The following is a 16762-nucleotide window of genomic DNA, read 5'->3' as shown; positions in this document are numbered from 1 at the left end:
CTTTTCCACTGGGCAGCTCTCCAGCCACTCTACTCCATGCAACACTACAGGCTTGGGAAAAAGTCAGAAGGCCTCATCACAGCAGGCTTTAATTAAGCACTGTGAGTTGGAAGTGAGAGATGGGGCAAGCTGGACATGTGGCTGGACAGACTGTTTTGTATCCAGCTTTTGGTCCACAGTAGCTAAAGAGGTCCTGAGGTCCTGGAGCACGTATTGTGTGAGGCAGTGCGGGGGGAAGGAGGGAGGTGGCAATGCTGACAGCCCTGTACTGGAAGCTCAGTCCTTTCCATGCTGGTCTACATTGTGGCTCCATCACAGCCTGCAGGGAGAGAGCAGGGTTTGGGAATTCGGGGCCTTTCAGATGGCTCTTAGGTCCAACAGAAAAAGAGGCTGCAAGAACACTGGAGGGTTCATATAGGTGGATTAAACTGAAAATTACCAGTAATTGCCATTTAGGGTAATAGTATCTGAGAGCTTTACTGAGATACAGCAGCCTCACCGTCACTTGGTCTTTAAAGCAAGGTCACACACTTTTCAGAAAAGGATGCTCGGGCTCAGTCAGCATCTGTGGGGCTGCTGGAGATAGTCCAGTCTGGTGCTTACAGAAGCTCAAACCAGCACCAATCTCTTCTGGTCTCTTTAAATCTGCTCTAGGCTGAAGGCACAACCTGTAATATCCTTCCCGGTCCAATTTTGCCCTCAAACATTATGTTTTGTATCTTCTCTTGGCTGTTGAGTGGCACCTGTTGGTCAGGGTCAGACACCCTCTTGCCATGTTAAACTGTCCTGAATTTCATTTCCGTTCGCTTATGGGAGTAATGGTATTCTTTGCCTGTCTTCCAGTTTATGCCATCAGCGTAGCTCCCATGAACGCCCAGCCAGTACATCCCATTCAGGTTGGAGTAATGGCAGTCATTGTACCACCACGCTCCCTTGTATTCTGTGGCACAATTAAAGGAGCTCATGTCGTTGTCCTGGTCTGTTGTTGAAAATGGCATGTCCTTGTGGTATGATAAGGAGTCTCCTGCAGAGAGTACATGTTCACAGTTACTGCAACAGAGAGCACAAAAGGGAACCTAATGTCTGCACCGCTGCAGGGCTGTGCTGGATGCAGGACAGATTTTATAAATCCTGCCTTTCTTTTGGTTACCCAGGTTTCCTCCTTATTCCTGGAGAAAAGGAGTATCCTGAGCTCTGCCAGTACTGCTAAAACACACAGAGAATTTATCTATGCCTGTGAATCGAATGGGCCAGATTCCACTCACAGTTATACAGGTGTCACTTCTCTCGCACTGCTCAGATTCTCTGCAGACATACTGAGGTCTGGACTATCAGACAGAGTTACAGCGTATAAAGCCACATAAACCCAGAGCACTGCTATCTCAGGTGTTGGTTTCACTCATTCCTACATGAGAGGTATTGAATTTTGCAGAGAATTTGTTTGCTTTTTAGAGAAAAACAAAACATCAGGCATTAAGAGAGGATGCAGTGCTGATGCTGAAAGTATTGAACAGCACCCCAGCCCTGGAAATGCCAAACCTCATGGACAAATATTTCCTTCCAATGTAACTGAAAGCAGAACTTGGCCCGGCTGCTGCAGAGCTGTTGGGAAGGTTACATTGGGTGAGGTGCTGCTCAGGACCAGGCTCCACATTTGCTGCTACACCATGTGGCTGGGCTTGTAGGGAATGCTCTGTGTCACACTTCTGTGGGTGGTGGGTGTCCCTGTCCTTCCCTGCACCAGGTCACTTGGTACCTGGGATACCATGGCCAGTTTTTAAAAAATTGACTCAAAATGTAGATGTTACAAGAAGTCTGCATGATACAGCTCTGCACTATAAATGCTGAACACTTCTGAAATCCTCTAGAAAACAGCCTTTCCCAGTGACCTGCTGCTAACTTACCGGCGTTTCCACCGAGGAAGTCTCCTAGAACCAGTTTGTATTTCTCAGACTCTCCTAAAACCCTGAATGAAGCGTACTTGGCAAAATAGTAGTTGTTTTCAAAGTCTCTCAGGTCAATACGGAGTTCACAGCGTCCTAGAAGAGAAGGTGGACACCAGTGGTGCAGGGATAATAGTGGGTACACACCTGTATTTCAGGGTGGAGGGCTTAAGGAGCCCTGAGCTAACTTGAGAGGAGCTTCCACTACTTTACATTATGGTTTATTTGAAACACAATGGAGACATTATGGTTTATTTGAAATTCCTGCAGAACCTCCTTTACCTATGATGGCTTTCTTGTGAAGCACCTTTTCTGATCCCAGGTAGTGTGGTCATAGGCACTGAGGAATCCTGTACACAACTGTGACTCCAAGGCTATGTGGGAACAAGATTACTGCCATCACAACCACTCCTAGTAGAAAGATGTGTTGGCCTAGCTCCAGGATAGGTCATGCAGCCAGCTCATTCTCTTCCCTGGCTTCTAGTTTTCCTTTTTTAGAGTGCAATTCCCTGTGTGCCATGGGCTGTAAGAGCCTGCATGCTGTTTAGGATTAACTGTTGGGGCCTCAGATGGATGCGAGAAGTTCAGAGTCCTTTGATGGCCAAGTGTGGTACAGGGATCTGATTCTCAGAGCCCCAGCCCAGGACAGAGGCAGACCTTACCCAGTGAGGTGAGGAAGTGGATGTTGTCATTCCCCAGCCAGAACTCTGTCAGTTGGTTGCCAAAGCCTCGTTTGTATGAATCCCAATCTCGCAAAAAGCTCACTGAGCCATCCCAGCGCCTCTGGAAAACCTGCAGGAAAGGAGAGCCTCATCACCGCCAGGCTGCATCCACAGCGCCCAGTGGCACAACCCCCTGCAGCAAATGCTCGCCCTGTGTCAGGACACTCCTGTGGGTCTCTGGGGACCAAACCCCAGGGAAATCCCTTGCTCACAGGTCTCCATCTGCCCGAGGAAATGATTTTCTGATTTAAGCAGGGAGTGGATCTGTGGTGCTCAGCCTGTGCCCAGAGACATCTCCCAGGAGAATTCCTTGCATCCACAGGGATTCACCTAGGCTTGCTGAACCTCAGACATGAACCTCAGCTGGCCCTTCAGTGCATGTTTTCCTCCCTTTTTGTTTCTATTTTGGTGCCACCCTTTGCTGCCTTAATAAAAATCACTGTAGGGACATAGAAACCTCCCTCTCCTCATCCTACTCACAATCCATCCTCCACCATCTGTGTCCATGTCGCAGAAGACGGTGGTGGCATTGCAGCCTTGTGGATAGATGGTGTACCAGCCGCTCAGGATCTTCCCTTTACCCAACAGCTCTTGGCAGTTCCTGGCTTCTGTGCAAATCAGGGAAGGAGGTCAAGTGGAAAGAGTTACAACGTGCTCACTGCATCCAGGGAGCATATTAGTCTCATGCCCTAAGCTGGAGGCTTTGAGCCCTTCAGCCTCTCAGCTAGCTTGTTGCACTGCAGGACTCTGGCATGCACACACTGGCAGCCAAGCCCTGCAGCACTTTCTGAGTCCAGATGTCACAGGGGAGATGGGCACCTTCTAAGAGATGATCTAAAGTGTTCATACTCCTCTCATCTCAAATGACTCTTTTGGGGGTCTGGGTGATGGAGCTACTCTGAGTGGGATGATAAAACTCATGAAGCAGGTATTTGGCCAGGCTCAGGAACCTGTAGGGGTCATAGAGAGTGTGTGGCAGCAAAAGGGTGGTGACACAGAAAAACACCTACAGAAAACAGTGTTCAGATCACTCTCTATGTGTTGGACAGATGGCACTTTTGAATATATACATATATATTATGTGTAAATTAATTTTTCCTCCCAAAAACCACACCTGATGACAGAAGCTCAGATTCACAGATGCCAAAGGATTGACTGGAATGGTCCCTGTCAGACATCCCAGCTTACAGCTGCGTCTGTGGCTTTCACAGGGGAAAGCCTTGGCAGATGACCTGAGATGGTGGTGCTGGTGGTGCAGGTGTCTGAGTGTGCTGTATTTGATGAATGGATGCACAGCTGTACCAGGCTGTCTTGTGGGCATGAGGGATGGTCCTGGACTTGGCCTGTTCCTTATTAGTCAAATGTTTTTATATGCCCAGGAAACATAAAGGGGCAGAGGAATGAGTGCCTGGGGCAGCAAGGTGCCAGTTCAGTGCATCTCAGTCTCCCTCTTTCAAGTGTTACAGCAGCTCTGATCTGCCTGAGCCTCTGCACATGACTGTAGCTGTGCGGCATCCAAGTGTAGCCGGAGCAGGTTTTAGCTCTGCTTTGTCTTAAGGTCATGGAACAGATGGGTCAACTGAAGCTTGATTGTTTTCTTTCTTTCTTTTTCTTTTTTTTAATGATTAAGTTAATCTGAGCACTATCACACAGGTGGACTCTGCACCTACTGAACTTGCCACTGCAAGTGTGGTGGTAGAACTGCCTTTAAAGTAGCAGCATGTCTATAGATGTGTTTGTAGTGGTTTCATCTTGGAAACCAGGACACTGAGGCTCTCAAAAACTGACAGACCTCCTCCAGGACACACAGAGGGAAGGTGACTTGAGTAGGGCTCAAAGGACATGACTTGCCTGGCCTGGCTGGATTATGGAGTATATAGATACACAGAAGCTACATGAGGCTGTGAGAAGCAAATGGGTTAACAGTGATATTTCCTTACTCCATCCCTCAGTGTCACTCTACATTTGTTTTTATTGCTGCCCTGTCCTGACTTCTGGTGCAGGGAGTCCACCACCATCTACTCTGCAAAGCCAGCGGTGACATGAAGGACCTAGGATGAAACTCACCCCGTGTTTCTGAAAATCCAGGCTCTCCTTTCGTTCCTGTTGGACAAACAACACCATCAATTTCTCTTCACCTTCCACACCCTGCCCTCCCCTCCTCCAGCACTTGGCATCATTTGCTTTTCAACACGAATCCTGCTGCACTGGTAGAGGGCTGTCATGTTAGAGGAAGTGTTTATCTCACCTGCACACACAACAGAGGCACAGAGAAACTGGGCAGGAGGAGTAACTCAATATATGTTCTGCCCCGGCCGTGCCCAGGCCCGCCAGAGGAGACCCACCAGCCCATCAAAGGCCCATCCGCACAGACCCAGGAGAGTACAAAGGGACAATGGCAGGTGGGAACCCAAGTCACAGACTCCTGTCATTACAGCTCCCAGCACCCTCAGTCACTGGGAGCAGCTCTCCAGGTCGCCTAGCAGGCACATGGGGTGGCTGCCAGGCGGGTGGGACACCTTATAGATGCACAAGAAGCAGCAGCCTTGCCTCTCTTGGGCTGTAGACCCAGCATGATATATTTTCCCCTGACATTTGATTTGGGGTTGGGAGATCCAAATGGCAGGACTGGCACAAGATGTGTCTCTGTTGGCCAGCTTGCGGAGTTGGGTACCAACATTTTGTGCCAGTGAGTCCCATTGGGCTGGGGCATGTGGGACAGGAGCAGGTGGGTGTGGGAAGGAGGAGGAAACGCACCTGTGGGAAGGCAGGGTCAAAAGCCCTGAGAGGGGAATGGTTGCTGCTGGCAGAAGGCTTTGGTCAGTGGTTTGGGAGCACCTGTGGCAGCGGGAGCAAATGTGCTGAACTAGACACCGTATCAGCAGTGCTTGGCCCCCAGCTATTAGTAGTCAAGCTGCAGTGAGGGAAGCTGCAGTGCATACGGTGCTCAGCGATGGGTGCTAGCGGCCCTTGTGTTGCAGGGTGATGGCATCAGGAAAAAACCTTCTTTTCTCTCTATCCTACATGTTTCCCTGGCACTAGCAGCTGCTGAGTTTCATCTGAGCCTCTGCCTTTTGCCATAGCACAGGAAGGTCAGAGGTCTGCTCAAATCTGGCTGGCCCCTCAGGCTGGGGCATGTGAAGCCCTGCAGTTTCTGTAGCTGGTGGTGCTGGGCAGCAGCATCAGGAATCCCAGCTGGGGGCAGCCCCGGTTGCTGAACAGCTGGTTTTGGAGAGGGGCTGTTCACGCCACCCAGGCGGGGGCTGAGCCTACAATGGGGCACAACTGTCATCAAACACCATCCACTACCTGGTGGGGTACTTTTATTGCTCTATAATTGCTCCCATATGGTGTGTTGTTTCACACAGGGTGGAAGTTTAACTAAACCAGCTCACGTGATAAATTCAGCGCAGCATGATTTACCTTTTGGTCCTGGGAAGCCAGACTCTCCAGCTGCTCCTGCAAGAGACAAGAAGAAAATGCTCATCACAGATGACTCAATGCAAATGAATTAGTGTGGCTCCCCAGGTGGCTGCTCCAGCCCTCCATATGTCCCAAATGTACAGGAGAGGCTGTCAAGTGGTGCAAAGCCACGGTGCTCTGCTGAACATCCCAGTTGGTGCTGCCACCCCAGCCTGGCTGCTCTCTCAATCAGCAACATCTCTTGGGAACTGCAGGAGGAGCAGGACACAGGGGAGAGAGAACTGTTGCTCTGCCTGTGGAGTGTATGGGGGATTCACAGTTCCATCTCCGTGAATTTTTGTGGGGACTTTCTGTTTTCAGTCAGACACCTGTGAGATTTTGGGCAATAGCTGCTTTTTCAGTGGGTTCATCCATCTCCTGCTGGGGTTTCAGCTGAAGTCTTGGGTGCTTTTGGCCAGGAAATAGGTACATATTCAGCATGCAAAGGGACTGTTTTCCCAGATAGTCAGTTCACTGGTGCTCAGTTCCTGGGTGCCACCTTGTGCTGGGAACTGGTTTCTCTAGAAGAGACATTTCCGATGTCTGCAGCACACAAATCCTGCTGAAGACCTTAAGCACAGCCTGGACGGAGTAAAAGCTGATTTCTCAGCAGACATCTTTCTCTTTTCAAGGGCTCATCCCATTGCAAAGAAACCTCCGTTCCCTCCTTGCTTCACCCCGTGCCAGCTGTTTCCTGGTGGTTTGATGCCATCCTTCCGGTCAAGTGGGCTACAATGGCATTGCACACCGAGTCCAGGCCTGGAGGCTGCTGGAAGCACTTGTGTCTCCGCATCAGACCTCCTGGCCAAAGCACTCCAAAGTTCCTCAGGGAGGACATTTGGGCAGGTTTGTCATGGTGGAGGTGGGTTAGGGTAGGAGTGGGGAATGGGGAGAGGTCTGATTTTAGCAGACTGGTAAGAGTCAGTAGGGAACTTCAAGAAGAAGAATAGTATCTTCCTCTGTGATGTAGTCCCAGTCAAGGACACTGTTTCTAGTACTCATCCCATGCAAGACCCTCCTGCTTTTCCTACGCTACTTCAGGGCTGTTTCTTCTACTATGACCAGCTCTACAGTTCATCACTGTAGAATGAGTCTCGCAATGAATGTCCTGAACTTGGGTAGATTTGTGGATTAAAGTTGAATATGTTATGCATTACCTTTTGCACCAGGTGGTCCTGCTTTCCCAGGGAGTCCCTGGGTTCCCATTTCTCCTGCAAGGAAAGACTCAGTTTGTATGTGCACATTACAAACTGACCACAGGGGAGATGATACAGAAGCCTGGGCAGCTGGGCCTTGGCTTTTACAGAAACAAGGAAGCTGGGGTTTGTTAATAGGTTCAATCTTGCAACATATCTTACTCCTTTTCTTCTGTTGAAGCTACACTACACTGCTACTACCGGTGTAAGTCCTAATTTGCAGTTCATGTATGAATTCTTATGAGCTTTGTACATCTTGGAGTCAGTCCATGGATTTTGCTGCAGTGGATCTACTCCCTCTGCTAATGTGATTCACCTTCTCTATGAGTTAGCTATGAAAATGCTGAAGGACTCCCATATTCCTTGTTTCCTGGGGTAGGGAGTGCCAGTACAGTTCCCAAACTGTTGCCCAGTAGACATGCAGGAGCATCACAACCTTTTTCCCACCCAGACTGTTCAATAAAGACTCAGAAAATAAATGGATGTTTTTACTGTAGAAGAAACAAGTGAGTTATGACAATTCACACCCCAGGACCAATTCAGACTTGTGACAGGAATCGGGGAAAAAATGACGACTCCATGTGTACCAGCACATCTCTAGGCAGGGTGTTTTCCACTGCTACTCAACTTTCCAGCTGCTTGCAGAAGCCAGTGCCAGGCTAGCCACAGCTCCAGCCTCAGCTTGCTTCCCCTACCCTAAGCAACAAAGCCATCTCATATCTCAGTGTTCATCACTGACTTTTGGGGTCTCACCTTTTGTTCCTGGGAGACCTGGTTCTCCTTTTGGGCCGGAGGCACCTGGGATCCCTGGGCATCCTTGGAGTACAGTGAGCCGGTCAGCATCACCCAGTCCCACTATTTTCATCTCTGAGGAAATGAAGATAGTCTTTGTGGAGATTATTAGGGCTGAATGTCTTGGAGAGAAAACAGAACCCTCTGGAGTTCAGGAACACGAGTTTGGAGGTGTCATATGGATTAACAGATGGCATTGAGGATTTCACATATTAGAGGAGCTAGACACTGGATCTGTCTGGCTTCAGGGGAGTTCAGTGGGAGAGGAGGCTGTTATATACATTACATACATGACCAATATACTGTAGCTTAATAAAACAAAAGTTGAGAGGTGCCCTTAGGGGTATTGACAGCAGAGTAAGTTACACTGATGGATCTGTGGACAGTAAATGTCCTACCAAATTTCCTGATACCAAGTCAGTTTGAAATCATCCCTATTGTCTTCCTGAGGAATATAGACATAAAGCTGTGTTGTGCAGCATCCCCAAGATGCTAGGGTGCCTAGCACCCAGCAAGCACTTGACTGATCTTTTGTACTGCTCTGCACCCTTTAGTAACTGGGCCAAGGCACCATGAACAAAAACCCTTAACCAGGATGGAAAACCTTAACAAGGACAGCCTGTTCCTGGAGATCCCACGAGTGAGTTGGGGAGGATGCTACATCTTCAGTTGGAGCTAGCAGTTTCGTAAAGTGGCTGCTGAGACTTCATCCTCCCCCTTACCCTCCTCCCATTTGCAGCTGAATTGAAAAAAGCATAGAAGAAAAAACTCATATCCCCCCTGCCCAAGCTCATTGTATTATGGGGGAGATGAAACAGGCTGTCTTAGCGGGATGGCAATAGGATTTGTGCCCCACTCACCTGGGCAGGTGTCCTGGGCATCATACATAGTCACTGTTAGGCTGATCAGGGCCAGGAGGGTTGGGGCTGCCCTCCCCATGGCTGGCACTGCTCTCTGCTCTCTGCGCAGCTCCCCTCATCCAAGTCTCAGGCACTGTGGCAGGCGCTGTTGTTAGCATTGACCCATCTCGGCCTTTTATATCTAACAAAGACCCCACTAAGCTCCACCTCTGCATTTGCCCACTGCCTGCTCTCAGATCTGGGACTCTGGCTGGGTCTCAAGCTGTTTTCCACATAAGCCACTTTCCACAAGTCTGATGGGAAAGTTCTTCCCTGGCTGCCCCAGCCTGCCTTGCCTCCACCCTCTGCAAATTTTGGATGCCTTTCCCCTCCCATATTGTATTTCTAGAGGAAATGAACCAGGAAAAACATAGGTTTAGCTAAGTGCAGACAGCTTCCCTCATCCTACCTGCTAGTGGCCCTTTACAAAGAGCAGAGCTTACTGTGTAGATGGGGAAACTGAGGCACTGGAAGATGAAAAGCCCAAGGTCAGCTGAGGCCACTGGCAGAAAGAAGCTGCACAGGCTGGCTCATGCTCCAACGCTCTCCCTGCCAGGCAGCCCAGCATCACTTTGCAACCCTTCAAACAGAGGTTTCAGTTTATACAGGATCCAAGACTGATATGGAGTTAAAACTGTATGCAGGCAAGGTTAGGTGGGCAGAGCATGTTTTACACCCCCACCCCGCCCTCACCCCATTTTTGACTCCAGTCCCTGTTCCTTGCAGTAGCGAGGAAGATTTCCATTTTCCTTTGCTGTTGCTATGTCCTCTGCTCTGCTCATTTGTGGCAGCAAACTGCTTCATCGAGTTTGACCCTCATGTTACCTTGAGACACAGAGGATGTAAAGTTTATGAATTTTATCAGAGGACAGAATTTAAGTTTTTTTCTCCTTATTGCATCCCAGTTCAGAGGAGACTGATTTCTTGGAGCCTTTCCCAGCTACCAGGATATCAGAGGCATAACATAAGCTCCCCCTCAAGCACTTGCTTCTATCATGAAGTCCCTCTAACATCCCAAATTCCAGTGATATATGATAGCCTATTTTAATGTTAAGCAAATGGGAGAAGGCAGGGGAGAGATAAGCATTTTGTTGTCACTTTAAATTCTGTGTCCCCCAAATAGCCCATACATACACACACTCATATACACATTCTTATACATATTCATGCATGCATGCATATAAAATAATAATCTGGTAGATGTTGTGATTATTGTAATTCCTGAGAACCAATTCTGGCAGGGAAATGCACATCTTACTTTCCTGTCCCCATGTGAAAAAGGGAAATCAGAGGGATTGTGATCAGACTGGTTGTATTCAAGTTTAGGCTTTGCTTTACATGGGAAAAAGTATTATTTCATCCGTGGCAAGCACTGTGCATGCAATTCTTGGCCGAAATGAGAGCAGCTTCTTTCTTCAGCCTTTCAGAAGGAAAGAGAAAAAGGATGAGCAAGTGCCTCTAAGGTGCTAGGGAGGGAGACGTCTATGCAAGGCAACTTGCATAGGGTGACTAGGGACTTGTGCACCCCTCTTCTCTCATCTGTACAGGCTGTGATGCTTATCTGGGATGGACTTGTGTCTGCCCCATGGGGCAGCTGGAGATGAAGAAGAGCCAGGCCCTAGCACTGAGAAGCCTTCTGCTGCCCAGTGCTTTATATCCTGTGCTTTATGCCTGGCAACGGCTGCAATACCTTGTTCCAACTATCTGGAGGCAAAAGCTGCTGCCCTCAGCTGTTTTCCTTGGTAAATCACTCCGAAAAGTAATGGCAAAACTGGCCTTGCAGATTACTCTAGTGTTAGAGTCTCTCAAGGGCTTCAGGCTGGATCTGTTCTGCTAAAAAAAGAATGGGCTTGCCCAGCTTTTCCCAGTTGCTCCATTAGTTGGGTGGCCAGCTCTGGGTTGGGCTGAGAATGTATATTGTGGAGGCAGCTGTGATGTATCTGCCTAGCACTGATGCACCCTTAGCTGTTACCAGCTTGTGGGCACCATCCAGCCTGGGGGACACCTGGAGATGTCACCCTGCTTCCATCTGAGGAGAGCAGCAGTCCTTGTGGATGCAGCTACTTTTGGGAGCAGGGGGGAAACTGCCAATGAACAAGCTTAGTCCAAAGTAGGTCAGGCCCCTGAGGGTAGATTTTGAAATTGGCCCAGTGATCAATATGTCCTTAATTGCTTTTCCTCATCCCAGGACCCAGTGAAGATTGCAGACAGCTGATCATTTACACCATCAGCAATTCTTTTTTCTATATAGATTCTCCCTTGAGCCCTGGGAAATGTCCTCTGTAAGTCTTGAAATTCCAGGATCACTTTGGGGATGAGAAAACAACAATTTTAAGCACATTGGGAGAACAGGGAACACCTGTGAACACTGTGACCCATCACTTCACCTCTAGAGACATAAATGCCAAGAGTGAAGTCCCCAGAATTGAACTGATCTGAAAATCCCCAAGAAATTAAGCCAGAAGGCACAACCAGATGACAGAATAGCTTCAAAAAGTTCATGTGGGAGTATCATAACTGTGTGCAACAGGGGATTTAGCACTGATTAATGCAAAATTGTAGGTGAAATCCTGGCTTCTGGTGGGGTCCTGGGGCTTTGCTGCCACCAGGATGCTAGAGCTTTGCAGGGAGGATGGGGAAAGCTGCAAAAGCTGTAAGTACTTAAAAGAACAAGCAGCAAATCCCAGTCATTGCATTCCTCTGATCTGTGGGAATAGGGAAGGGAAGGGAAGGGAAGGGAAGGGAAGGGAAGGGAAGGTGTGTGCTTCAAAGAGGGAGCTCTGAAGGGCTGGTGTTATCTGTGCTCTGGCAGTGACATTTTGTTATAGCTGAGAAGCATTTGCTGCAGCTGCAAACTTGCCCAGGTTGGGATCTGTTTCCTCTCTAATAAAGTGTTGGCATTTCACTTAGCCGATGTCCTGGTTTCAGCCAGGGTAGAGTTAATTTTCTTCATAGAAGCTAGTATGAGGCTGTGTTTTGGATTTGGGATGAGAAAAAGTTGATAAAGTGCTGATGTTTTGGGGTGTTGCCAGGTAGTCAAGGACAGTCCAGCTTCTCATGCTGGCCTGCTAGCAAGGAGGCTGGGGGTGCACGGGGAGCTGGGAGGGGACACAGAGTGATGGCTTCTGTGTTCCCAAGAAAACATTACTTGTGATGGAGCCCTGCTCTCCTGGAGATGGCTGAACCCCTGCCTGCCCACAGGGAGTAGTGAATGAATTCCTCATTTTGCTTTGCTTGCGTGCACGGCTTTTGCTTTACCTATTAAACCGTCTTTATCTCAAACCATGAATTTCCTCACTTTTACTCTTCTGATTCTCTCCCCCATCCCACTGTGGGGGAGTGAGTGAGCAGCTGTGTGGTGCTTAGTTGCCAGCTGGGGCTAAACCATGACAGCAGAGCAGGCTTTGTATTTGCCATGAATGCAACTGAGCTCACCTTATTCCCCTCTATCAGCAGCCACAATTTGCCTCATGAGCAACTTGTAATCCTCCAAGTCCCCCTGATCTGGAATGATTCACAAGAGTAGTGGAGACCAGGGCTTGCTCTGCAGTTTTTCCACCTCTCAACCACAGATGCCTGGTAGACTGCTGTGTCCAGTCTGCCTGGGAGCACCTGGCAGAATACAAGGTGTCACGAGCAGTCTCTGGACATGTTTGAAACCCAGCCAGGAAACTCACACAGCATCCAGTCATAAGAACTGTAGTAGCCTACATCTGTGCTGAAATAAGAACAAAACCTCTGTACCTCTTATTAGCTACAATCATGGCACCCTTCCTTTGTAAAGCACTTAGAACTTTGCAGGTGAAAATAGTGATGGTATGAGATGCCAACCCTCTGCCATGCTACAGAGTAAGTATCCTGTCCTCTTAGAACTGGAGGAATAAACCTTCCAGGAGGAAAACATTTTTACAAAACCAGATAATGAACTTTGGCATGGTCTTGTCAGCAAGGTGAGGACGCTACCAGCCATTGTAGTAGGAGAGGCTGGTGTTGGTGTCTGGCTGGGTGATGGGAGGCTTTAAATGCAAGTGGCAAAAAGAGAACTAAACTCAGTATGTATGTGAAGAAAGAGCCTCTATTTATGGTCAGCCATCTCTTTCATGTCCATTACAGCTTTCTCTTTGTTTCCTTTGAATAAATTCCTTTTCTGCATAGGCTCTTGGACTATAGGGCAGTGCATCAGCCTAGTCTTAAATGCTAGTTCTGCTGTTTACTGGCTAGTCTTTAGCAGGAGCAAACAAAATATTGTTCCTCTTGACTTTTCTGCAGTGACAGAAATGCCCATTGTTAATGATACTAACAATGCTGTTTGAATGTTCCTCCTTCATGGTCTTAGTCCACAGCACCAAACTGTAAAGCGCATGGTTATTAATCCATTGGCATCAAGTCTGGCACCCTTCTATCTGGAAATGAGATGTAAAGCTCAGTCTGTGCACTAGACCAGGCTCAAACATATCCCAGGAGTTAATTGTCTAGTTTTCTAGAGCTTTTTCTCACAGTTTTCCAAAACACACAGATGAGTGGTCACATGTAGTTGTTAGTCACAAAGACCATCTGTGAAGTGTAGAGATATCCATTGGATCACTTAATTGTCCCCATTATCCAGCAGAGTAAAATAAATCTAACCTTTTGAGAAGTCTATATATGAAAGAGTAATTTAATCTAGTTCTACCTTTGGTCATAAAAACACCTTCCAAAAAAAGCTAAAATGGTCAAAAAATCCATAAACAAGTCATCTCTTCCATCCACCCATACAAAAACTTTGCTATGTGAGTACTCGACAGGAGTGCAGGAAACATCTTACTTGGAGAGCTAGCTACATGATGGCTACACCAGCTGTAATCGTTTGAAAACAAAGAAATTTTGACACTTCAGAGCTTTTTTAATTTCTAAGAATGATTAGCAATGAAAAACATCTTACACAAGCTATTCTGATGTCCTCAAATCTTCCATTCACTATTCTTTTTCTCCCTACTTTGTCCTGTACTGCCTTTATGATGGAACCATTCGTTATCAGGAATCAAAGAGCAATTGCATTTCCAAATGGCTGAAATTTTAAGGCTGAGAAAGAACAGTGCTACACTGATAGAGAAATGACAGATGAGGCTGACAAAAATAACTGGATCTGGATCAGTTCCTGCTGTGCTATGCTGGGTGGAATTTAATTTTGGTCTGTTTGTAGGAGTAATAGTACCCTTCATCTGCCTCCCAGATTCCACCATCTGCAAATGCCTCATGTTGTCCATGCTGATACACCCCACTGAAACTGGGATCTGGGGAATCACTGAAGCACCAAGCATCTTTGTAGGTTGTTGCACACTGACTTGAGTGAGAATCTTGCTCTTGGTCTTTGTTTGAAAATGGCATTGTATTGTAGACTGACAGTGAATCCTTCTGTCCCAAATACAGGACAGGAATCACTGAAGCCAGTCCAGATTTAGTCAGTGAAAGTTATGGCCTTCTCTCACTAATATTGTGCCATTATATCTAGCAGAACCATAAATACATGGTTCTGAACCTGGATTTCAGTCAGCACCATCTTGCTGATTATTAACCCATTCTCATCACCAGCCTTCCCCACTTCCCCAACATTTACAGTGTTTGCAAATTTAACTGTGACAATGGAAGGCTGAAACAGTCTTCAGGGCTGATGATCCCAGTGTGTCCTTCAGGGCGAGAAAGTAACTTACTTTGCTCAAGATCCATAGTTTTCACTTCTGGAGATGTAAGATGGCTGCAGCTCTTGCACAGCCTGCAAACTGTGTAATCTGGAAGGAAGTGTGCACTGCTGCTAACATCAGGTGGAATTCCAGTGCTCTTGGCTAGTAATGAAGTGGTAGATGTTGCCTGTAGTCATGTGAAAACACAAGCCCAGCAATTTTTGCTTCCTTCCTTTCCAGCCACATCCCAGCTATCTTCTGTCTTGCTCCTCCAGCACAGAGCATGTAGAAAGGACTCCTAGAAGCCTCAGCTCTGTCCTCCTCCTCTTCCAATAAAACTGAGGTTTTTTGATCACACCTTTTTGGCTAATCCCATTTGTCCTTTACTTCATGATTCCCTCCTAGACAGACATGAGTTTTAGGAGCTTCCATAGTTAATCCAAAATGCAATTTGCATTTAAACCCAGGAACGAAACCAAGTACATAGTCCTGTGAAGGCAGCATTGAACAGCAGATTTTTTTCTTTACCTAAGGGTGCAGATTCAGACAGTCAAGTCAATTTAACAGTGATGTGCTGTCAGAAGAAATAGTGAGACTCTGTTCCCTATTCCCCTTCTTTGGCCATGATCATGCTGTTTTCCCTCTATGTGAGATCCAGCACTCCTGTGCTCACAGGGAATGTCATCTCAGTGATGCAACAGCAAATTAGAATAGCCAGTGCACCCTCCAGCTGCATAAACACGCAAGGTAGTGAAGGAGAAGCAGGTGAGCACATAGCCAACAGCAGAGGGAGGTTTGATTAAAAAAATATAAAGCCTTCTGTGACTCTGATGTTCTTGTTTTTTGGAGAACGTTGTTACAGAGCTGCCAAGAACTTTTTTACAAAACCATATGTTCAAGTGCCCTTGAATCCCAACTCCATGCTCTCCTAGCAGTAGCATGAAACGATGAAATCAGATGGTAGATTTGTTGAGGCTAGCCCTCAATCATGATTGCAAGACAACAGTTCTGTAGGCCAAATTGGAGGTACAGACACAAAAGGGCGTTTTCAATGCAATAGGGCTTGAACTCTCCTCTGGTTCTTGCCATGCTTTTCCAGGCTCTCTAGGAATGGGAGCACCCCTCCAAAGGATCCACACAGACTCCTGTCACTGCCCCGCTGTAGAAGATGTTCTCTTGCAGAAATATGACTTCATCCTGCCAACACTGAGATCTAGTCAACAGTCCTAGTATTCTGATGACTAATGCCCTACAGTGTTAGCTGGAAACTTTCTGTGCAAATACTGGATGTAAATGATTTTCCAGTGCTGCAAAATATGAATTAATCAGTAATTAGAAAATGCACTGGTACATGAAGGAACTTGTATTAAGACACAAGTGGGTTTCCATTCAGTCCTTGACTGTTCCCTTATGGTTTACCCTGGTGACCTGCTGTAGAGGATGGATGGGTACATGTAAGTATTCATGTTGCAACTCTGGGGAGCCCCAGCTATGTGCACTATCCATGGCAGTCGAGGTTCCTTGCAACCCCAGCAATGACTTGAATTAATTGCAAACTGCTGAATACAAACTCTGTGTGGAACCTGTGACTTAACACTGAGGATGTGGCTGTTCTGGGGGAGTCTGAGAGCTCTGTGAGAGCCAGTCCTGGGAGGGCATGCTATGGGCTTCTCACGGAGGTGGAGACACCCATCAGCTCTGCAGTGCATTCAGGGCTGAACAGCTCTGGTAAAGTTCTTCAAACCTGTATTGGGTTTGCGTGGCAAGGTTTTGGTAATGGAGGGGCTGTGGGGGTGTCTTCTGTGACAAGCTGTTAGAAGCTTCCCCTGTGTCCGATAGAGCCAGTGCCAGCCGGCTCCAAGACAGACTCTCCGATGGAGCCGGACCCGGCTGGCCCGAAGGGGGCCCTGCCGCTGGCCAAGGCCAAGCCCATCAGTGATGGTGGTAGAACTCTGGGGTAACACAGTTAAGAAGGGGAAAAAAACCCCAGCAACGGCAGTTGCAGCCAAAGAGAGGCGTGATAATATGCGAAGCAACTCTGCAGACCCCCAGCTCGTGGCAGGAGGGGCAGGAGGGCTCCAGGCGCCG

The 16762-nt window shown here is 47.7% G+C and overlaps 1 protein-coding gene across 1 annotated transcript; it reads right to left on the bottom strand.

Moving 5' to 3' along the window:
• Positions 1-697: 697 nt before the first annotated feature.
• On the bottom strand, positions 698-9054 carry LOC104618634 (ficolin-2-like). Its single transcript, XM_010284279.1, has 8 exons — positions 8976-9054; positions 8077-8190; positions 7285-7338; positions 6089-6124; positions 3146-3270; positions 2606-2735; positions 1905-2039; positions 698-1024 (listed from the first exon to the last, which is right to left on the bottom strand). The coding sequence occupies exons 1-8, from the start codon at positions 9052-9054 to the stop codon at positions 777-779; spliced, it is 921 nt and encodes a 306-aa protein (XP_010282581.1). The 3' UTR covers positions 698-776.
• Positions 9055-16762: the final 7708 nt, after the last annotated feature.

This window comes from Phaethon lepturus, unplaced genomic scaffold (genome assembly GCF_000687285.1).
Source record: "Phaethon lepturus isolate BGI_N335 unplaced genomic scaffold, ASM68728v1 scaffold39953, whole genome shotgun sequence".
In the NCBI taxonomy this organism is placed as follows: domain Eukaryota; kingdom Metazoa; phylum Chordata; class Aves; order Phaethontiformes; family Phaethontidae; genus Phaethon; species Phaethon lepturus.
The sequence above is the reverse complement of the archived record's forward strand: the minus strand, read 5'-3'. Positions and strand labels throughout refer to the sequence as shown.

Coding starts and splice junctions, on each gene's coding strand:
- LOC104618634 (XM_010284279.1), bottom strand. CDS start 9,054: ATGGGGAGGGCAGCCCCAACCCTCCTGGCCCTGATCAGCCTAACAGTG. Junction 6,125..7,284: donor AGGACCACCTGGTGCAAAAG/GTAATGCATAAC, acceptor TGTCTCTTGCAG/GAGCAGCTGGAGAGTCTGGC. Junction 2,040..2,605: donor CCACTTCCTCACCTCACTGG/GTAAGGTCTGCC, acceptor CTTCTCTTCTAG/GACGCTGTGAACTCCGTATT.